Raw genomic sequence first — 24,390 nt, 5'->3', positions numbered from 1 at the left:
AAAGCCAACCACATCACAGCAGCACCTATAGTTAGTCGTCGCCACCCAATCCCCTTGAACTTGTGCCCCCTATAGTGTGTAGGTTCTTATGACGTTTTTTGTAAATATATACGCCTGTCTTTGCTATTGTCGGACAGAGCGCTCTCGGAGTTTGCAGAGTTCTTTGCATGCCCTATTCTGATTGATAAACTCCCATTTACGCTCACCCGCACTCTGTCTTGGCCTTATTCCCACATTGGGAGAGTCCTTCATTGTCTCTCATTGCGGGGAGGATCGTGCTGTTTGGGGACGCTTGCTTTCAGTGGTGACCCCGATAGCGTGATTTTTATTTCTTCCTAACTCGTTATAACCGTCCCCTTTTGGCACGAGAATCTCCGGTCGAAAAGGGATACGCACGGTGAGCCGGCTCCGGGAGGCTGCCCGCCAACGGCGACCGGTACACTAAGAAGTGCGCACTCAATAGAGAGAGGGTACGGGATCCCGGTTGAAAAATCCCCTTTGAGTACCGCTCGCCGGAGCCGGGGCTGACTGTTGAGCTGACGGCGACACTGCCTGGACGGACCCAGTTTCGGAGACTATCGGTTCAAGACGGGCACGTGAGTACTGAGTGTGAGCGATTGTAAAGGGAGCGGGGAGAGAAGTGTAGGACAGGGAACGAAGAGGGGGTACGAAGATATACTAAAGATCATCCTAAAATTTTCTTGCTTTTTCTTTGCATATGGCCATTAGGATTAAGAGGTGAATAAGAGATAAAAGTGACGGGAACCTAGCTCCGAAAGGGGGTGGAAGGCGGCGCCGCATAGTGCTATATTGACTAGTACTGGGAATATATGACGAAGTGAAATACAAGATAAAAGTGTTCAGCAAAAGGGGGCACTGAGAATATATTAGTGATCGCTATTACTTCTTTCTTTTCTTTTTCTTTAGGGGTAGGGGGAGAATAAAAAACGAGTTTAGCACGAACTTGGGAAGAAAGTAAGAGAAAAAGGGTCCTACTAGAAGGGGAAGAGCAGGTTAAAACATATAAATATATGCATATGCGCATCCATCTATCTAAGTAAGACGGACAGGGACAGCCGGCTAGGGAGGAAAGGGAGGGCAGCTTGAATGGTGCATTGAGTGTTACCAAGAGGTGTGTGCACCTCGTATGTGTCAGGGGACGATTTGAGGTTGTGAATGTGCATGACGGTTATAAATGTATAATAGTTAAATGGTCATGGTAAGTGTGATGTGAATGTTTTGATTTCCGGATTGATATTGTCGAAATAAATGATGGGTTGCCCTTGTATGTGCCCCCCCAAGAGAACAGAGTAGAGGCTGTGTATAGCTAGTTTTGTATCGTGCGATCAGGGGAAGGGGGGAGAGCCCAAACGAGCCCAACATTGAATGTGAAGTAGCATAAAAAAAAATATTGATACTCCATTTACATTGTAGTTGCAGACACACAGAGACACACAAGCACTAGGAGGGCACAGAGATGGGGGCTGAAACACCCTTATCACATATTTGTAAGAGTCTTCCAGGGTACGCGGAGCGGATTAAGAAATATCACGACCAATGGGTAACTGAGTTGAAGGGAGAGGGGTTACCCCAGATATGGCCAGAGGGAGGGTCATTTGATAAAAGTGTTCTGGATATGGTGGTCACATGCATTTTCTTGAAGTACAAAGGAAAGCAGTTGCAAAATAGGAGGGAAATATTAGATCTTTGGAGGTTATTTGAAGAGATACCACCGCCTAAAACACCAGCATTAAATCCTGATCTCCCATCCACCACAGACAATCCACTGATGATACAGAAAGATATCAAAGAATTGTCAAGTGTAGCGCCACCAGTAGAGGTAATAAGTTTGTACCCGATATTAAAAAAGCCTGTACCCGCAGAAGGATACAGTGATCCGACTTATGTGCCTCCCCCGACAGCTACTACACCCCACCGGCCCACTGCACCCCCACCATATGAAAGTACGAGGGAGCGAGGCCAGGCGAATACACAAAGGGTGGACATAGAAAAACTTACAGATGATTTACAGTCAAGACTGTCAATAGCAAAAGATGAGCTCTCGAGGATAAAAGACATGTGCGGACAAACAGCACTTAATGCGGCTAGATCAGGGCGCACGTCTAGAGCGCCAGGTGAGAATAGAAAACCTGAAGAGGGGTGGAAAAAAGGTGAGATACTGTTCAGAATTGAAGAAGAACCGACACGAATAATTGAAATAGAGACACGCGAGGGAGATACTGACAATGATGAAAGGCCTATGGGGGACAGAGAGAAATTACTATGCGACATAAGGGACGAGTTAGAAGAAAGTGACAGGTTGAGCATGGCTATGGGAGGGGGAAGCGAAGGGGGGGATGGCACATGTTCAGTGAGAACACTGGACGATGAGTGGACGGGACGACTAAGGAACAGAGTGGGGAAAATGGCATCACTGGAAACATCAGCATCAAAATCGGGTCCGGATGCCATTACGAAAGGAAAGCTACAGCTCCCGTTGATACACAGAGGAGGAGGGAGGCCTAACTATATCCCATGGGCACAGATGGATAAAGCCAATTTATTAAAGCTATTGCCCCCATTATCAGGAGGGGCAAGTAAGTGGATATACGCCTTTGAAAAACATACTGCTGGGGTACCCCTAGCTATAGGAGATGTGAAAAGTCTGCTCGTATCAGCGGTGGGCGATCAGGCTGAAAGAGTATGGGTTAAAGCCGGTTTCCCGGGAGTAACGTTAGATTGTGACCGCTATGATGGGGCCTCCTTTAACACAGTGCGGGCTAGGGTGTGGGACGCCTTACGCGAAACATTCCCATATACACCGGACTTACAGTCAGTGATGCAATGTACAATGAATGACGGGGAGGAGGCTATGGATTACATTTTTCGGGTCCAAGAGATGTGGAGAGCGGAGACGGGCACGCCTTGGTATCAATCGACATCTTTATTTTACTTCATTATAAAAAGAGGGCTCCCAAAGGAAGTGCAGAAAGCGCTCGACAAGATAGCAGGTATTGAAGCAAAGGGATGGCCAGAAATTCAGAGCATAATAGTACACCATTGTAAACGAATAAAGGAAAGGGAGAAGGAGGTGGCGCAGAAAAGATTGGCAGACGAAGCGAAGTTAGTACAGACAAAATTGGTGAAGGTCGCAGCAGCAGTAGCTGCTCTCCCACACAGCAGGGAGGGAGACGATGAGGAGGAGGGGCTGATAGTAATACAAGGAAGGATGGCAGCTAATTGGGCGGGAGCAGGACAGCGGCAGTGGAATGAGCAAGAGCAAGGTGGAGGTCCGCAGTGGCAAGAGTGGACCCCTCGAGGGGGACGAGGTGGGTACAGGGGCCGAAGAGGAGGCGGAATGGGGTACGGGGGAACGGGAGGAAATGGATGGCAGGGTCCTAGAGGTGCACAAGGAAGTTGCTGGAACTGCGGGCGATGGGGGCACTATTCTAGAGAGTGCAGAAACAGACCCAATAACGGGTTCCAAGAGGTAGAACAATATGGCCATCCCCACCCGGGAAGCCCATATGGCCTCCCAATGGGACAACAACAACTAAGAAACCCAGGCCAAGGTAATGCCGGCCAGCAACAGGGACCCCAGTATAGAACACAGAACCACCCACAAAACAACGACAGTATGCAATATACGCCAGGTAACCCTTTCGCGACGACAGCAAACGGGGCCCCCGCACCAGCCCCTTACAACGGCATGTCAGTGGTTTCAGGAAATGTATTTAATGAGGGGGGGGGCGATGAGACACCCCGCATAGGACAGCCCACAGAGAACACTTGCGTGTCCAGTTCTATCTACCACCTACAGTGCAGCAGAGGAACCATTGGTAGGGGCGCAGATAGGAGACAAGCAGTTTATATTCATGGTTGATTCGGGAGCGGAGAAATCATGTGTCAGAGAGGGCCGGTTCCCGTTATCTAACAGGAAGTTAGAGACGCAGGGGTTCTCTGGGGCTGTAATTGAAGTTCCTTACACAGAAGCTTTGGATGTAACAGTGGGGGGCAAGACTGTGAAGGCACCCTTACTGTATTACGAACAGTCCCCAATAGATTTGTTGGGGAGGGATCTTATGAGTAAACTTAACATGACCATATCATTTACTGAAAGAGGAATAGTGTGTTCTACACCCGGGATATGCCCCTTGCGTGCGATGTTGGTAGTGCAAGCCTACACAACCACACAGGAAATACGAGGGCTGCCACAAAATGAGGAAATGTTTATTGAAGGGCTAAAGACTTTGGCCCTCGTAATTCCAGAGCTAAGGAGCATGGATTGGAGGATTCCAGCAGAGTTCCTCTTCCGCCCCATAGTGTGTCCAAACGCAGCGCCAGGATCAGTGGTATCGTTGGATTTGCACGCTGTGCAGGTATCAACGAAAAGGATCGCTGTGATTGGAGTGGACAGGGAAGGATGTGAGTGGCGCACAGTGCTGTGTACAAACGCCAACCTCGCCCTACGCGAGGTAACAGATGAGGATCTCTTTTCAGACACAGAAGGGGATGGTGAGATAGTAATGGAAATAGCGATGCCCTGTGACATTTTGATCCAAGCCAGGGAGATCCCCGTCCAATTGATGGCAGTGGTAGGAACACCACCGTCATTTTTTGATGACGACATGAGGCTCGTACCAAACAATTTATGGACAACAGGCCCCCATGATGTAGGGCTGTTGCACGGAGTACAACCTGTGATAATAAAACTAAAGCAAGGAGCAATCTTACCCCGAGTCAAACAGTATCCATTGTCCCGTGAAGCTGAAGAAGGGATAAAAGAAACAATAAATGCACTACTAGCACAAGGGATAATAGTGCCTTCAAACTCCCCATGTAACACATGTATTTATCCAATCAAAAAAGCGAAAGGGGGATCTTGGAGGATGATACAGGACTTACGCCCCCTCAATGACGTAATTCAGAAAGAGTTCCCTCTAGTCCCGAACCCTGCATCAATACTATGCAGCATCCAAAAAGCGGCATCACATTTCACAGTAGTGGACTTGAAAAATGCATTTTTCTCAATACCCCTGGCTGAAGAAAGTAGATACCTTACAGCCTTTACACTGGGGGGTAAGAGATATGAACACTGCAGACTACCACAGGGGTACTGTGAGAGCCCGAGCATATTCAACCGCATATTGCATGAAGACTTGGGAAACCTATCAGTTGAGAGTACAATTATTCAGTATGTAGACGATTTATTAGTGTGTGCACAAGACGAGGCAACATGTAGAAATGATTCAACAACGCTCCTGACTTTACTAGCCAACAAGGGATACAAGGTAGACAAGGAGAAGTTACAATACTGCCTGACTGAGGTCTTATACCTGGGACAGCTCATATCAAAAGACGGAAAAAGAATAATTCCCGACAGGGTAGAGGCAATAAGATCAGTAGGAGAACCCACAACAGTGAAAGATATGCAGAAATTTTTGGGGATGTGCAACTATTGCCGAGCATGGATACTAGACTATGCAGCATACACGAGGCCCCTCCTACAAGCACTGAAGGAAGCACAACAGGAGAATGAAAAAATAAAATGGTCAGAAGAAATGAGCACATCATTTCAATCATTGAAAGAGCTAATTTCAAGCGCTCCAGTACTAGCAAACCCTGATTATGGACGCGAATTTTACCTATTTTCACACTGCAAGGGAACACTTATGACAGCAGTACTGACACAAAAAACATCTTTAGGACACAAGCCATTGGCTTACTATAGTGGTACTTTAGATGCAGTGATGCAGGGTCATTTCGCGTGCGAACAATCACTCGCTGCAGCCGCATTCGCGATTGAGAAAAGTGCCACAATAGTAATGGGTTGCCCTGTGACATTGTTTGTGGAACATTCATTATTTGCAATACTTGAGAGATCAAAAAGCACACTGACCACACAGCGGGCAACAGCCTACGAGATATTATCCAGTGCCAACATCCATATAGTGAGATGCAAGACAGTGAACCCCGCCACATTCATTACAGAAGCGTGCACATTAGAGGATATGCAGAACCACGATTGCGCAACCTACACAGGAGAAGGAGGGGAGGGGAGGACACAGTGGTGTGTGAGAACGCTCTAAGCGAGGGGGAAGTGTACTTTGTGGATGGGTCTGCATCGATTGATGTGGACACGGGAGAAAAACACGTTGGCATGGCAGTAGTGAGGCTAGAAGACGGTGAGTATGAAACACTAGTACAGTACCGCCTCCCGTCACATTACTCTGCACAGGCAGCAGAACTGATTGCGCTCATAGAAGCACTACATGCAGCAAAGGGTTGTGCAGTGACAATATACACAGACTCAGCTTACATGACGACGACAGTACATGGAGGTCTAGCAAGATGGGGGCGTAGGGGATTCAGACGGGCAGATGGAACACCAGTACAGCATGCAGAATTGTTAAAAGAGTTAATTGAGGCCCTACAAAACCCTACTGCAGTAGCAATAGTGAAGTGCCAAGCCCATACATCCAACACAGACGTCGTGTCTTTGGGGAACGCGGCAGCGGACGCTGCCGCCAAGGAGGCTTCCTATTTTCAGAAATATGACACAGGTGAGTACATGCTTAAGAACAAGACAACCGAAGAGCCCCCAGAAGGGTACAACATGATGTCCATACCACAAATACTAGAATTGCAGGAAGGAGCTAGTGCAGAGGAAAAATTGACGTGGACAAAACGGGGGTGCAGCCAGTCGGGAACAGACCTACTATGGCGGCAAAGTAACTCAGGGAAAGTGGTAATGCCTCTACAGTTACTAGAAGTTGCATTTCAACAGCTACACTTCCCTGCACATAATACCAAACAGCACATCGCAGCGGAAATACAGGAAGAATGGTTCGTGCCCTGTCTCCAGGAGCATGTGTCTCGATTAGCAATGGAATGTACAACATGCCAAATATACAATTCAGGAATGACATTACGCACGCTCAGGGGAACAATTCCTAAACCCATTGGCCCATTCAGAGAACTGCATATAGATTACGCAGACATGGGGGAAAGGTGCAATGGCGCACGGTACATGATCGTGGTTGTGTGCCCATTTTCAAGGTGGGTGGAAGCAGGACCATGTGCGCGACCTGACGCCAAAAGCGCCGCCAAGTTCCTAGTAAGGGAAGTGTTCCCGCGCTGGGGAATTTGTGACGTGATTCGCTCAGACAACGGCACTCATTTTGTGAATGAGCTTTTCAAGGAAGTTACTACATTATTGGGAATAAAACATAAATTGTGTTCGATTTATCATCCTCAAAGTAATGGCGTAGTGGAAAAGATGAACGGACTGTTAAAGGGCAGGTTATCAAAACTATGTTTTACATTAAAGAAAAATTGGATTTACTGTCTACCCCTGGCGCTATTTGAATTGAGAAATCAGCCAAGCAAAGACCACCATTTGTCCCCGCACGAGATCGTGACCGGGAGACGAATGAATACAGCACACTCTCCACTGCGCGAACACTCAGATGCTCACAGAAGCGCCGCAATATTGGGAGATGAGTTTACAGACTATTTGCGAAAATTGACAAGAGCAGCGCGCGCCATATCAAAGCAACTCTCCCCACCCTTCACTAGAGAAGAGGGAAACGTAACAGGATCTGTCACGGAGCCAGAGCAACAGCTACAGCTGATGCCAGGCGACTCAATTTATGTCAGAAGCTTTGTGCGTCGGTGGAATGCACCACGATTCCATGGCCCATACGAGGTAATATTTTGCACGCCCACGGCAGTGAAGGTGAAGGGCTTGAGGTACTGGGTGCACTTGACCGACGTACGGAAGGCATACAGCAATGTACAAGAGGAGATAGATGAGGAGGCACAGACAACAGCAAACGATGACATTGAGTAGAATGTCTAAATATGAACTTGTGTGTGTGTGTCAGCACTGGACTAGAGTGGGAGAATAACTGATATAGATATTTCAAAAAAAAAAGAGACAATGTGCGTTTTGTTTTTATCTTGTTGAATGGTATGTAATTAATGAAATAACAAAATTATAGCCTGTATACACCCTTGTCTGTGAATACCCCTCCCCGCATCCCCACCCACTTCCATTCCCCGTCAAATATATATTGGCACCGATGGTGCTAGCAAAATGTTTACACACATGCACTTAATGCACTTTTATATCCCAAACAGGAGCTTCCATGGCATCTAACGGGCAGCCTGCAACGGATAGAATTAGTAGAATGAGAGAATTAGTACATGAGAGATGCAGATATTCGTATGAGTGTGGATTATCTGTATGCATCACATTGTTTTTTATGATAATGTTTGGCCTGGTTACGTATTGGTTTATAGCGTTCATCTCTATCGAGATGTACGAGGGGGGAGGGAGTAACGGCACTACTGGACGGATTAACAGCACCACCGGGCCGAATGCAACTACAGGCGTCAATACCAGGGAAGGTGATTTTTTGATATGGGACGGAACTAAACTTGTATGGGGGTATCATACCACACCATCCAGTGTTGTCACCTTACAAAGAAAAAAGCCACAAGGTGGAATGCAGAACAACACAGTGTCTCCACCAGGGGTATCTAATTACAATGCCCACAGTCTAAATGACCGAAATCCGTCTGCCATATCATGGTTGTACAACACCCTCACCAGCCAGCCTGCCCCCATACTAAAAAACAACCTGCCAGCTAACGTCAGGAAAGAAGACGAAAAGCTACTAGAAATGCACGAAATATTATATGATAAATGGGCCAAGGGGGGCGGGAATGAGAAAGGGGGGTCTAGTTTGTCCACTGCCCAGGGAGTTGGGAAGTACATGAGGAACAAGAACAACAGACGGAAGAGGGAAGCAGGGAAGAGGAAGTATGATGAGTACTATGGGCTAGGTCTAGATAAGATGGAAGACCCACGACACCCCCATCAAACAAATAAGTGGTATGCAGACATGAGTGCCACAGCTAAACAGACAACAAACGAGAGCTGTTATGTCTGTTCCCTCATCCCTCACGCATCAGGTACACCCAAAGTATTATTACCCAAAGAGTTGCCAATTGTAGATGCCCAGTGTCTCCTTCATCTCACGTTGTGCAGGATTAAGAACACCTTCCAGGCACACGAAGTGACTTTTCAAATGCTGCAGAACGAGAAAACGTGTTACCCAAAAACGGCAGGGGTGTTATGTTTGAAAGAACCATTTTTTGTAATAGAAGGGACACTTTTTTCGGACAACAAGCGGAAGGATGAAGAAGTACTGTGCAAAGCGGAAGCACTGAGAGGTGTGGCACCGGAGAAATTGCAGTGGATAGAAGAAACATGTATGCCAGTATGGAGAGAACACATTTCAAAACTAACATGGGTAACTGCCATCGAAAAACCGTTCAAACTGCAGAGCGAAATGGACTATGGACTGTGTTTTAAAGGAGAAGGGAGAACCCCCATGGGAACAAACAAGAACTGTAACAAGACCCTCACCATCCCAGATCTGAGAAAAGGGACAGCGGCCCTGATGGACACGTACTGGGTATGCGGCAACCAGGCATACCTACACCTCCCCCAGTCATGGAGTGGCAGCTGCTCAATGGCCACTCTGCACTCAGCCCTAATGGTGATACCAGAAAGCCACATCGATGGGAGCAAAAGGACACAGGAACGCATGCAGAGTGTGGCTCAACCAACTGCAGAGTCACAAATATATGTCCTGTCTTCCGGAAGCAAGGGAGAGGTGCTGACCCGTAACAGACGAGCATCAAATTACATATCAAAGGCATCATCAGAACTATTGGCTCAGATCCCAGACAAATATCGATTATTCAGCTCAGCAGAAACATTTTTTGCCTCGCTCGTCTCAAGTGTCCAAGCAAGGGCAAACGCAAAATGGCTCCAGATAACCCGCTTGGAATTGATTCAGCTGGCAAACGACACTGAAGAAGGATTCAATATAATAAAGGTGGAACTAAGAGCTTTACGACTAATGACCATGCAAAACAGGTATGTCCTGGACCTGTTGACGGCGATGGACGGCGGCGTTTGCCGAAAAATAGGAAGTGCCTGCTGCACTTTCGTACCTTCTGAAGACGCAGAGAATGGCTCCCTGTCCCATGTGATCGAAGCAGTCCACAACCTAGGAGAAAAAATGAAAATGGAAGGTGGAGCAGAAGAGAGTACATGGTTCGACAACATCTTCTCCTGGGTTCCCTCATGGCTTGGAACGACTGAAATTTTTGATACCAGCTGTTGTGTTCCTCCTTTTACTTTTTTGCCTGTGCCAGGTGGGTCTTCGAGTTTGTGCTAACGCAGTACCAAATGGTGCAATGATGATGGTGACAATGGGCAACTCACACGGTACAATAAAAACGATGCAAGAAGCACAAGTACAAACAGGGATAGATAACTCACCCAGGTACCAACTGGTGCCTATGTACCACGATAAGGATATTGTAGATAAGTTGTGGCACACCACCATCAAAGAGCCCCGTATACTAGAATGGTATGAGGAAGTTTGGGTAGATTTGGAAGGAGATGGTGGATGCATATATCTAATGTGTACCCCAGATGAATACGCCCGGAGAGGTGAGAGCTTAAGGGGGGTGTGCAGAGCATGGATGCCCATCAAAGGAACTCCTGCATGGGATGAGGCGGTGATGGACGAGGCAGAATGTAGGAGGATAGAAGATTTAAAGAATTCGTTACTTTAGTAACGAAAGGGGGGAAATGTAGGGGAGGACTGGTCCAGGAGACCCCCCTCGCCTGCGCTTTCTCCCCAGGTGAGGGCTATGGCTCTTTTGGGCGTCCCCTCATGCCACCCGGGCCCAGGTGGTGGAGGGTTCACCCACTGGAGACATTGCCCGCACGTATTAATTGCCCACATGTATTAAAATTTAGCTAGGCCCAGAAACCATTTTGTCTGGTAAAGATGGTGTGAGCTCAGCGCACTGTAGCGCGGCCCCCACCCTTGGAGGGTTTCAGTCATCCTTGTTGCTGCAGCACCCTGGCAGATCCGCTGCGAGCACGTTCCCACGAACAAGACGGACATGAGCTAGCGTAATACACTAACATTGTAACAGTTCACCTCCCGCAGTGTATCATCGCTCCCAGCATGACCCGGCCAGCAGGCCTGGGCAATGAAAAGAACAGTAAAATAGACATCAGGTGGCAGACAGCCTTTATATATTAAGGTTAAGACCACTCGTAAAGTATGCTTTCTTCCACAAAATGCCTTATATTACAAAAGCCTGTAAAATGTATAAAATATAAGAAAGCATGCTTCCATGATATAAGCAATGGCGAGCCCACACCATTTCAGTTGGGTGCTAATAATAAAGGAACGCACCAGGAATCTATTTGTTACGTGTATCACTGGGAAACTTACACCCCATGGGCTCGCGCCATAACTGAACTAATGCTGCTAGAGGACACAAGAAAGACGAATGTAACCATACCGAGGGCCCATGTGAAGGATGCACGAGAAGGCGCATGTCATGTGTGCATGTCCAGGCCCCATATGTGCCACCACCGTCACGAATAGTGGCGGGTTACTTTCTATGTTCTCCACCAATCCTAATTCTACCTCACTTATTGCAAATATATATATGCATATAACTAAATACTGTACTTATTAAAACATAATGTATGAATAAGGTGCTCAGACTGGGTATAATCGAGACACATCCAGCAAAGCTTAAATGCATGTTTTGTATTGCTTACAATAAGTATTATAGAGTGTTCAAATGTTTTTACCTAAATCGGCAACACACGAGGGAGATACCTTTGTGAAATACGTGCAAGGCCATTCCCCCTCCCACCCTGCGAAGGCTGCCAAGGCATGAGAGCAGAGACCGCGCCGCGCTGCTTTACCTCCCCCAACCAGACTGGAGCCGCTTCAAAGACTTGTAACCCCCTCTGTAGCACCCAAGGCCGCCACCCGCCACCTGCATTATTTACAGCACAGCAGTAAACCTCTGCCTGACACACACGCGCCCCCTCGTAAACCTCGCAACCCACCGGACCATCTCAGACTTATGGCCCTGTGCAATCAGGACACCCAACACTTTGACAACACACAGCGGAACATCCATAACAACTTCTAACAAGGCAGAAAGACCTGTACCGCCCGTCCCAGGCCCTGAAGCTTAGCCCCTCGACCTATGGCCCCGGTCAACAGGACACTGGTAACCATGTCCTGACGTATTACCTCCAGACCCCTCACAAGGTACATTCCTCCTGTGTTGCATTAACCTGTAGTATAACCTATTGGAAGATTTACTAAAGAAGATAATATTGAAATGACTGAATGACTGCGGTGTGCATGGCCTAGGGCAAACAAGTCAGGAAAAGACATTCATCTCTGACACTGGCCGCGATGGCACAACAACACCGCCCGGATGAACTCTGCCACCCTGCCAGGCCCAGCCCAACCCACGAGGCTGACCAGTGACGTCTTCCAGCCAAAGCCAACCACATCACAGCAGCACCTATAGTTAGTCGTCGCCACCCAATCCCCTTGAACTTGTGCCCCCTATAGTGTGTAGGTTCTTATGACGTTTTTTGTAAATATATACGCCTGTCTTTGCTATTGTCGGACAGAGCGCTCTCGGAGTTTGCAGAGTTCTTTGCATGCCCTATTCTGATTGATAAACTCCCATTTACGCTCACCCGCACTCTGTCTTGGCCTTATTCCCATATTGGGAGAGTCCTTCATTGTCTCTCATTGCGGGGAGGATCGTGCTGTTTGGGGACGCTTGCTTTCACTATGTTGAGTGCATGCAGATATTTAAGTCTAAAGGGATGATTGATTGGCAAAATCGTGGTAATCACGTACATGCTTTTGATTATGAGGTAAAAACTAAAAAAAGTGAATTAAGGAAAAACATATGTGAGGCTAGAATGGCTGGGAACAACCGAGACAAGATAAAAAAAACTCAAGAGGGCGTATACCCACTGGCAAAGAGGATGCTTAAACAACTGATGCTCAAGTTTTCGGGAGGTATATGTTATGTTATTTTGCACTTATATAGCGCCTTATATACCATTGGTATAGTCTGAAGGAGCTGGTAGGTTGAACGCCCTTGGGAACCGAAGTTCAGATCAGTAGAGAGCACCGGGTATGTGTGCAGCTCATGCGGTATTCGTGTAATTGCTGCTTCTTAGCGGTAGGTGTGGTGGTTGAGGGATCAGGAGAATGTGTTAGTTCTGGCAGGATTTATCCAGAACGGTTGTGGCTGTGTTAGGCCTGAGGAGAACGCCTGGCTGGGGGTGTGAAACCAGCAGTGTTTATTCAGAATGATGTGGAGTAAGCGCCGGATGTTGGTATGAGAACAGTTATACCGAATGATGTCATAGTATCTCTGTGTTCTAGTTGAGTGGTGATGTAAAGGAGAGAGTAAGCGTGGTGGTGTGATATGATGGGTTATATGCTCTTTCAATGTTCTCTGCATTCCAAACCATACTATGTACATCCCGCAATTCTATGCGCTCCAGTCCGTAGCGAGCACTCGTATCCACTCCGTGCATCCCAATCTAATCTAATACACTCCGGTCCGCTGCGCATGCACTAGTCTGCTCTGCTCTATCCACCCATCTGCATCATACACTCGTCCATTCCATACACTCATCCGCTCCATAAACTCATCCGCTCCGTACACTCATCCGCTCCGTACACTCATCCGCTCCGTACACTCATCCGCTCCGTACACTCATCCGCTCCGTACACTCATCCGCTCCGTACATTCATCCGCTCCGTACATTCATCCGCTCCGTACACTCATCCGCTCCGTACATTCATCCGCTCCGTACATTCATCCACTCCATACACTTAAGTGCGTGCTCTATACAGTCATGTGCTATATACACTCATCCATTCTATACTTTCGTCAGGTCTGTATATTCATCTGCTCTGACGATCTACACACTCTCCGCACTTCCGTATTCATCCGCTATCCATACTTGTGGGCTCTACATACCCATCCGCTCCGCATACTCATCAGTTCTACACACTCATCCGGTTTACGCTTATCCGTTCTGCACATTCATCTGGTTTGTGCATTCCTGCATTCTACTCGCTGCTCTGAAATTTACGTACTCACCCCCCCTCTACGCACTCACCCCCTCTACGCACTCACCCCCTCTATGCACTCACCCCCTCCTAGGCACTCACCCCCTCCTACGCACTCACCCCCTCCTACGCACTCATCCGCTTTAGGCACTCATGCATCCAACAGCAATATCCTGTTCTATAAATTCATCTCATACACTCATCTGTTCTATACCTTCATCTGTTCTGCGCACTCATCCTCTCCATATACTCATCTGCTCCATACACCCATCCGCTCCATACACCCATCTGCTCCACATGCATTCTGTCAATTTTAGCAGTTTAATTCTTGTTACTGATTCCATATGATTTACTCTTATTAGCCATTTCACTGCTTTGATCTACTTTATTCGTTTAATTCTATTTGTCCTTCTAGTTTATATTAGGGGTTATTAGCTGCCAATTTCTTGCATCAGGGAGTTTGTTGGATTTGTGCCATTGAGATGCTGTTTGGGTTAGTATAATACCGGTTGGTTTTAGGCGAAGAGCCAGGTTTTCAGCAGTTTGCGGAAGGACGCTAAATCCTCAGTTAGGCGGATGTGGGGTGGGAGTGAGTTCCACAGCATGGGGGCCAAGGTTGAGAATGATGACCCACCTAACCTGACTGAGTTTGTCCTAGGTATGACTAGGAGGCCGGCTGAGCTTGACCTTAGGGTGCGAGGGGGGTGGTAGGGTTTTAGCTTGTCTTGGAGATATTGAGGTCCGGTTTTATGCAGTGCTCGATGGGAGATGCATAAGGTTTTGAAGGTCACCCTTCGGGCTACTGGAAGCCAGTGCAACGTCTTAAGGGCAGGGGAGATGTGGTCTCTCGGGCCGAGCGCAAGTAGCAGTTTGGCAGCCGCATTTTGTGCCCTTTGGAGTTTATTCAGTTGGTACGCGTGGACTCCGAGGTATAGGGGGTTTGCATAGTCCAGTCTTGATATAACGATTGATTGGACTGCGGAGAGTCTGTTGGGAAAGGAGAGATATGGAAAAATGCGCCTAAGGGTTTTAAGGTGGTAGTGGCAGGACTTTGAGACGTTGTTGACTTGGCACGAGAGTGTTAGATCAGAGTCAAAGGTGCATCCAAGATTTTCACTGAGTTGGAGGGGGTCGGTGAGTTGCCCATGGCAGATGGCCAGGGTAGCGGGTGCGGAAGAAGTTCTGCGTTGCCACATATCATGATTTCCGTTTTGGAGGGGTTTAACAAGAGGTGACTTTGGGACATCCAGAGTTCTATGTCAAGGAGGCAGAAGGCCAGGTCAGGAGTTGGGTTTTGAGTTCAGGAGTTTTAGAATTAGTTGAGTGTGGTCGGCGTAGTTATAGCACAGGATGTTGTGTGAACGAATTATCGGTGGGAGGGTGATCAAGTAGAGATTGAATGGGAGGGCGGATAGGCATGCTCCTTGTGGGACTCCTGTGTCGACTGGTCTGGCTTGGGAGGTATAGGTGGAGAGTGTCGTTATTTGGTACCTATCTTTGAGAAATGAAGCTATCCATTTAAGAGCTGTTCCACGGATTCCTAGGGAGTGGAGGCGGTCTAGGAGGATTGAGTGATTGATTGTGTCAAAGGCGGCGGATAAGTCAAGAAGGATTAGTGTGGCGCATCCCGCAGAGTCTGCTGTCATTTTAAGGTCATCCCAGATTGAGGTTAGGGTGGTTTCTGTTCTGTGACAGGCTTTGAAACCTGATTGTGCGGGATCAAGGAGGTTGTTGGCTTCAACAAAGGCATTTAGTTGGGAGTAGGCGGTTCGGTCAATGAGTTTGGCAAGGAACCTGGTGTTTGAGATGGGGCGGTAGTTTCTGGGCTCGAGAGGGTCGAGCAAAGGTTTTTTAATTAGAGGTTTGACATGAACCGTTTTGAATGCGTCGGGAAAGATAGCAGAGGATAAGGAGGCATTTATGATGGATCTTGCGTGTTCTCCTGCGCAACTTGAAGCGAAAATTTCTTTGAGGGTTGTGGCTGGGCAGGGGTCCAGTGGAGATCCAGATGGTTTACATGCAGATAGAAGTTTGAGAAATTGCTCTGGAGATATTGGACTAAAGGATTCGCATGTTGGTTGTGTAGTGGTCGCAGCAGATGCACTGGGTGGTATGGTGGGAGTATTGTCTGGTGGATGTAAGAGAGCTAGTTTGGTGGCTAGAGTATTTGTTCTTTCAAGAGCCGTGGTGTAAAAGTGGAGGGAGAGTGAGTCGCACAGTGATTGGGAGGGGGTCGGGATGGTCGTGGTGCATGCAGGCTTGGAGAATTCGGAGATGATTTTGTGGAGTTCTTTGCAGGGATTTTTGCAGTTCAGGATTCGGGAGTTGTAGTGGGATTTTTTTGCTTTCCGGATTTCTGCCTTGTACTGATAGAGGTGTCGGGCCAAGGTGGCCTTGTTCTCTTGGGTTTTGTTATTCTGCCATTTGCGTTCTAGGTATTTATATAGTTGTTTAGTGGTCTTCAACTCCGGAGTGAACCATCTGGGGAAAAGGCCAAGGCATGTTGATGGTTTGCAAGAGGGTGTGAGCCGCATCAGAGATGCGTTGAGCCACGAGTCGAAGGCGTAAGGGGTTAGTGGTTTATTGAGTTGGCAGGTAGGTGGTGAGGACTGGAGGAGGGCGTGGGCTAGGTCCGGCATGATTATTAGTTTTTTCCAGCATTTGCGTAGATTTGGAGATTCGGATTTGAGTACGGGAAGGGGGCCAGGTGAGTGAATGGAGAAAGAGAGAATGAAGTGGTCGGACCAGATGATAGGGGTGTGTGGGTTTAAATGAATCTGGGTGTTGGAGCTAAAGATGGCATCAGGAGTGTGCCCTTTATAGTGAGTCGGGCCATTTATGCGGGGTTGGAGGTTCATTGCGTCTAAACCGTCAACCAAAGAGTTTGTCATAGGGTTGGTGGGGATATCGAGCCATATGTTGAAGTCTCCAGGAAAGGTGAGATTGGGATGGTTTAATTGGAGGGTGGCAATAGAGTCGCAGAGGTTGTTTGGGAATTGTCCATCGTAGCCATGGGGTCTGTAGATAATTAGGAAGCTATGAGAGCGACGGGGAGAGGGATAGTTTAATGAGGAGAGATTCGCAGGAAGGAATGGAAGGCTGGTTTTCGATGATTGAGGCGCGGAAGAGAGACTTGAAGACGAATGCTACTCCCCCTCCTCTAGCGGGACGGTTCAGTACGATGAGGGAGTAGTCAGGGGGAAGGCTTCATTGGCAATTGGGGCAAAGTCGTCAGAGAACCAAGTTTCGGTGATGAAAACCAGGTCTGGTTTGTCAGAGGCATGGAGGTCATAGATGCAGTGTCTGTTTTTTGATACGGATCGGGCATTTAATAGGATGCAGTTCACATCGGCAGGCGAGGAAGGTCTCGGAGCTGGAGCGGAAGGGGGTGGTGACGGAGCGAGTGCAGGCTGGAGAGGGTGCTGGGTAGTGTGGGCGATGTTCGTTGGGAATAGAGGGCGCGCTGACAAATTGGTGTGCTTCGGGCCGGATTGGGTGATTGCATGTTTTAGGATGCTCGGGTTTGGCTCGGGGGATTTGAAGGTGGGTTGCGGGCAGTTAGGAGTTTCAGTTGCAGTTGATGAGAAGTCGAGAGAGAGGGGTTTCAGGCAGGGTGAAGCCATGGGGGAAGGAGGTGATTGGGGGTGAGAGGAGGTGGGTCGAGACAGGGGAGGCGAAGAGTGTTGAGAGATTGAGGGGGACCAGGTACGTTTCCTCTTTAGTTTCTTTGTTGCGATTGGAGTGTGAGAGAGGGTAGGGAGGTCGGAGGGGGAGAGGGATGCGGCTTTGGTTCTTGCTAAGGCTAGGCGTGTCGTTTTTAGGGAGGGGAAAGGGTGTGGTCAGTGGTGGAAGGAGGCGGGGGTTTGTGGGCAAGGCGGGGGTGGATGGTTGCAGAGTGGGATGTCCCTGGTATGATAGTGAGAGGAACGGGCATGGTTATCCTTGGCTGGTCGCTGGTGGGGTTCAGGGGAGGAGTGGTTTTAGGGTGGTTGGCACGCCATCGTGCCCCTCTGGCTTGGTGTTTGGAGAGGGGAATGGTAGGGAATGCGAAGGAGGGTGGGTTGATTTGGGTAGGGGGGTGGTACGGGAGGGAATGCAGATCGGGAAGTGGGGGCAGTCCATGGTGCTCGTTTCCAACAAACTTTGGAGGAGTAGATGCACTCATGTTTAGTAGCTGTTAGGTGTAGTTTAAAGAGCAATTTATTGTTTATTGGACTTTATAAATTCAGTGATAAGACGAATTTAGAGTGGCTATTGTCAGCTTTCACAGAGAGGCTATTGGGCACACTTCTATAATCTGCTTTCACAGAGGGTATTGGGCACGCTTCTAGAATCTGTTTTCACAGAGGGTATTGGGCACACTTCTATAATCTGTTTTCACAGAGGGTATTGAGCACTCTTCAAATGCAACTTTCACTGGGAGGCTACTGGGCACACTTGTAAATTCAGCTTTCACAGAGAGTCTATTGTGCACACTTCTAAATGCAACTTTCACAGAGGGGCAAATGGGACACTACTAGATTCAACTTTGTATAGAGAGGCTATTGGTCACACTTCTAGATTCAGCTTTCACAGAGAGGCAATTGGGCACACTTTTAAATTCAACTACTAAATTCAACTTTCACAGAGAGGCTATTGGACACACTTCAAGTTCGGCTTTCACAGAGAAGCTATTGGGCATACTTCTAAATTCAGCTTTCACAGAGAGTTTATTGGGCACACTTCTAAATTCAGCTTTCACAGAGAGTTTATTGGGCACCCTTTTAAATTGGACTACTAAATTCAGCTTTCACAGAGAGGCTATTGGGCACACTTCAGATTTAGCTTTTACACAGAGGCTATTGGGCACACTTCTAGATTCAGCTTTCACAGAGAGCCTATTGGTCACACTTCTAAATTCAACTATTAAATTCAGCTTTCACAGAGGGGCTATGGGGCACACTTTTAAATTCAACTACTAAATTCAACTTTCACAGTGGGGCAAATGGGACCCTACTAGAGGCAACTTTGTATAGAGTGGCTATTGGGCACACTTCTAAATGCAAATGTTCTCAGAGAGGCTATTGGGCACACTTCTAAGTACAAACATAGGCTATTGGGCACACTTCTAAATGCAACTTTTCTCAGAGAGGCTATTGGGCACAACTTCTAAATGCAACTTTCACATGTATAGGACAGAGTTTCCAAATGCAAATATACTGCAGATATAATGAATTTACAGTGGTGATGCTTTGTTAGAAGAGTGGTAAGGTGGTATGGCGTGAAGTAGTTGCTTCTGGCCCCGCCCTTGCCACACTTACTTGTTGTTGGCTTCTTGCTTCTCCTGCAGATACCTGCAGATACGATCTGGATCCGTCTTTGTAGGAGCTGTCCTTTGCCTCGTGGTCCTTAGCCGATGGGGCTGCCGGGCAGAGGGCTGCCTTCGGGGGTCAGGGATGAGCTGAGCAGAGGATAGCTGGACCAATCACGGCCCAGGGGCGGGGCGGGAGACGGGAGGGAGCTGGGAAGCAGGTGCGGGGAGGGAGAGGACTGCTAACGGCTGCTCAGGGCCTCACGGGATCACCAAAATACGCAAAATGGGGGCGCGCTGTAGAGGAGATGCACTCACCTACTTTGGTATGAAAATAGGAGTAGATGAAGGGCGACGAGTCACTAGGCTCTATTCGGTCCACAGATTCAGCCAATCACGGCCCAGGGGCGGGTCGGGAGGCGGGAGGGAGCTGGGAAGCAGGAAGCGGCTGCGGGGAGGGAGAGGACTGCTAACGGCTGCTCAGGGCCTCACTGGATCACCAAAATACGCAAAATGGGGGCGCGCTGTAGAGGAGATGCACTCACCTACTTTGGTATGAAAATAGGAGTAGGTGGAGGGCGACGAGTCGCTAGACTCTATTCGGTCCACAGATTCGGCCAATTACGGCCCAGGGGCGGGTCGGGAGGGAGCTGGGAAGCAGGAGGCGGGTGCAGGGAGGGAGAGGACTGCTAACGGCTGCTCAGGGCCTCGCGGGATCACCAAAATACGCAAAATGGGGGCGCGCTGTAGAGGAGATGCACTCACCTACTTTGGTATGAAAATAGGAGTAGGTGGAGGGCGACGAGTCGCTAGACTCTATTCGGTCCACAGATTCGGCCAATCACGACCCAGGGGCGGGTCGGGAGGCGGGAGGGAGCTGGGAAGCAGGAAGCGGCTGCGGGGAGGGAGAGGATTGCTAACGGCTGCTCAGGGCCTCACTGGATCACCAAAATACGCAAAATGGGGGCGCGCTGTAGAGGAGATGCACTCACCTACTTTGGTATGAAAATAGGAGTAGGTGGAGGGCGACGAGTCGCTAGACTCTATTCGGTCCACAGATTCGGCCAATTACGGCCCAGGGGTGGGTCGGGAGGGAGCTGGGAAGCAGGAGGCGGGTGCAGGGAGGAAGAGGACTGCTAACGGCTGCTCAGGGCCTCGCGGGATCACCAAAATACGCAAAATGGGGGCGCGCTGTAGAGGAGATGCACTCACCTACTTTGGTATGAAAATAGGAGTAGGTGGAGGGCGACGAGTCGCTAGACTCTATTCGGTCCACAGATTCGGCCAATCACGACCCAGGGGCGGGTCGGGAGGCGGGAGGTAGCTGGGAAGCAGGAAGCGGGTGCAGGGAGGGAGAGGACTGCTAACGGCTGCTCAGGGCCTCACGGGATCACCAAAATACGCAAAATTGGGGCATGCTGTAGAGGAGATGCACTCACCTACTTTGGTATGAAAATAGGAGTAGGTGGAGGGCGACGAGTCGCTAGACTCTATTCGGTCCACAGATTCGGCCAATCACGGCCCAGGGCGGGTCGGGAGGCGGGAGGGAGCTGGGAAGCAGGAAGAGGGTGCGGGGAGGGAGAGGACTGCTAACGGCTGCTCAGGGCCTCACGGGATCACCAAAATACGCAAAATGGGGGTGCGCTGTAGAGGAGATGCACTCACCTACTTTGGTATGAAAATAGGAGTAGGTGGAGGGCGACGAGTCGCTAGACTCTATTCGGTCCACAGATTCGGCCAATCACGACCCAGGCTCTTGGTCGGGAGGGAGCTGGGAAGCAGGAAGCGGGTGCGGGGAGGGAGAGGACTGCTAATGGCTGCTCAGGGCCTCACGATATCACCAAAATACACAAAATGGGGGCGTGCTGTAGAGGAGATGCACTCACCTACTTTGGTATGAATATGGGCGTTGCTAAATGGATCCTCCCAACAGATCCAATCTATTTTACAAATTAACCCCATTACTGAATAAGTTTGGCGTAAGTACTATGGTGATGCCTATCGATCTCATTTTAATGGCCTTAATGTTGAAATATATGGTCCAATACAGCAAAGTAATATAGAATTTGATATAACTGACATTCAATATCACATAGGCAAATTGAGTAATTCCAGAGCAACTCCACAATTCCATGCTTAAAAAAATCCCGAAGCATGGGCCCATATTTTGCACCTAATATTTAGAAATATCATAAAGACAGGCATGGTCCCTTGCTCCTGGAAAACCTCCATAATATTACCCATATTCAAAAAGGGCTCGCGAACCAACCCAGCCTCTTATAGGCCCATTGTCCTTTTGGACTGTCCTGGCAAGATCTTTGCGTGCCTGATATTAGATGAATTTAATACCTGCTTAGATATAAAAAAACTTTGAGATCCTTTTCAAAAAGGATTTATCCTAGGGTTGGGCACTGCAATAAACCTGATAACATTGACATCCATTATAGCTCAAAGCAAACAGCAAAAACAAGCCTTATATATTGCATTCATAGATTTTCGATCGGCGTTCGATCTAGTCCCAAGATAACTATTGTTTAAAAAGTTATGTGATCATAAATGTCTGTGGTCTATAATGAAGTGGATTGTGGCATTACATACGAACACCTCAATCCAGGTTTGTGTGAGAAATGATGGTTGGTTGTCTGACCCTATTGAGACATCCAGAGGATTAAAACAAGGTTGTCTGTTAGCCTCTGCTTTATTTAATTTCGTTTTAGCAAATGTATGTCACAGTTTAACAGGCCTGATCACAGATCCACCGAAATTACAGGGGATGGCGATTCATTGGCTCTTATATGCGGATGATATGATCCTCCTATCAAAAACATTGTCTGGGCTAAGAACGTTGCTGACTGCATTAGATAAATATGCCATAGCAAACCGCATTAGTATCAATACCACCAAATCTCAAATAATGCAGTTTGGTAAATCTAAACATAAACAGTATCAATGGCAACTTCAAGATACCATATTGCAAACAGTCAGGACATACATCTATTTGGGGGTGTGTGTCCATAATGATTATGATAAGCCATATGAAGATCACATGAAATCCAAACAACAGACTGGAAAATCTGAAATGAGCATAATAAGGGCCAAATATTGCAAGTTTTCGATATCCCCTTTAATTATACAGGAAATGTATTATTCAGGGAAATTGCTACAAATAATCTCTGCCCATCTAAGAAAAGATAATGAGGTGTTTGCGAAGAGTTGGCGTAACTTTGTGTGCAAGTCCTTAAAAGGTGCCAGGATAACAGAGAGATTGTTGATCGAGAATCCGGATAAAGCCAAGCAAAAACTATGGCTGTCGGATTGGATTAAAACAAGATCTAAGTGTATGAAATTACAAAAATGTCAAATAGATCCATTCTGTTTAAAACCACACAGCCAAGTGGAAGCATATCTGCAGCGATCTCCTAATCATACACATAGAGCAGATTAGTTAAGATTTAGATTGAATATATAGTTCACTAAGGAGATCTTGATAAAATGGCAGAAGATACCAATGCAAGCCATAAACTGCAGATTTTGTGATGAATACCCAGAGACGTTAAAACATTTGATGGTTGAATGTGGTAAGCTGCTATAAACTAGAATTGTTCATCTTAAGAGATATTTTACTGACTATGTGGGTTTGACAAAAGAAGCCTTATGGCATGAACGATTTCATACTAATAGAAGATGTGTGCAATATGCGATTGTTGGTTACTTAAATAGTTTGAATTTAAAGAATGTTTAAATAACAATATAATTACTTGAGAGAACAGCAGCTTCTAACTCCTTGCTAAAATAGAATCATCTACATGGTGATGAGGAGTTTTAATTGTAATTATATAATGTTATATGTTTTTTTTCTCTTTTTTTTATTTAGTAGTCTGGTTGGTTAAATGGTTGTTTGAGCTAAGAAAATAATTATGGAATGACAATTTTAAATTGTAAAGAATATTATGTATGTAGTCTTGTAATGAGTGATATTTGAACTTTTTTATTTTAAACGTTTGTACATGTTGAAAGATCGAAACAACAAAAAAAAAACTGTTTAAAAAGCTGGTGCAAGTGAATTTTGCTTCCATGGAATCTACCTGCTACCAGCAGTTCGATTGGATTTACACTACCAAGTGCAAAAAGAAGGAGTAAAGACAATTTTACCTGCTTTCTTTCTCCTTCTTTTTGCACTTTAATAGGCTCCTCTGTGCAATTCACTTGCTCCTGGAACATTACCTGCACTGTAAGAAAACACGTGATGACAATTCTGATGTCAATTATAAAACTAGCAGGGACACAAGCTGGTCTTTCTTTCATTCCCATAAAGGGGTAAACTGACCACATAGACTGAGAAAAGCAATCACAGTTCTAATCACATCATCCCATTCTAACCCCCAATGTTGTCAAGGTGTAGTATCAGGCTATGGCATTGCTTCAGGGGAGTGTTGTTTACATTGCACCTGTGACAATCCTTTATCAGGGGCAAACTAACAGCCCCGTTCCTACCCATGCTTAATTTACACAGCGCATTGCACACCCTACCCCTCCCCCAATTTTCTCCAGGCCTTATCAAGATCCCCTTAACTTGCCCAAACGCATCGTACTCCAGCGTTCAACCATCTCTCGGGTATTAGCACCCGGGAAACCCAGCTACGTCTCTCAAGCCATCCAACACCTACTGTACCACCAGCGTAGTGGGCACTCCTCACCTCCATCTTCAGTCGCCTCGGAGCCACTCTCGGTTGAGAGGCCGGGCTGCGGTCCCAAGGTGAGTAGGAGCCCCCACAGCAGGAGCCTGGGCCCCGCCATGGAGCTCCTTCGTGTGCCAAACATTCTCGCCGCCGCCGCGGCACGTCAAGCGTTCCAGAGCAAGTCCAGTGAATCCATTATGAGGTGCGCGCCGCGAAGCACGTGCCGTTTCAGTGCGCATGCTCTGCGCATTCTGCGTAAACATTGGGGCGGGTGGCGATGCCCGAGACTTGGTTAGTTCATATGCGTGAAGGCGTAGACGGGCTTCCAGCTCAGCGCAGAAGCAATAGCGCAAAAAGTTAACGGGGTGACCAATGGGCGTGTTAACCTTTTCAGTTGAAAGGAGCC

At 47.6% G+C, this 24,390-nt stretch overlaps 1 protein-coding gene across 2 annotated transcripts in view; it reads right to left on the bottom strand.

Annotated features, from left to right (window-relative positions):
- Window positions 1–24,183, bottom strand: part of ZPBP2 (zona pellucida binding protein 2) — an 854,148-nt gene extending 829,965 nt beyond the window's left edge. Inside the window, exon 1 of one of the 2 annotated variants that reach the window (XM_069634766.1) lies at window positions 24,003–24,183. In XM_069634766.1, the coding sequence (XP_069490867.1) occupies window positions 24,003–24,126 (124 nt within the window). In that variant the 5' untranslated portion in view covers window positions 24,127–24,183. The remainder of the gene's footprint in view (window positions 1–24,002) is intronic. The other variant, XM_069634767.1, reaches the window with a different exon arrangement.
- Between the last annotated feature and the right edge of the window lie 207 nt (window positions 24,184–24,390).

Source organism: Ambystoma mexicanum, chromosome 13 (genome assembly GCF_040938575.1).
Source record: "Ambystoma mexicanum isolate Mex_15411 chromosome 13, UKY_AmexF1_1, whole genome shotgun sequence".
In the NCBI taxonomy this organism is placed as follows: domain Eukaryota; kingdom Metazoa; phylum Chordata; class Amphibia; order Caudata; family Ambystomatidae; genus Ambystoma; species Ambystoma mexicanum.
Note: the sequence above shows the minus strand (reverse complement) of the source record. Positions and strands in the feature narration are given on the sequence as shown.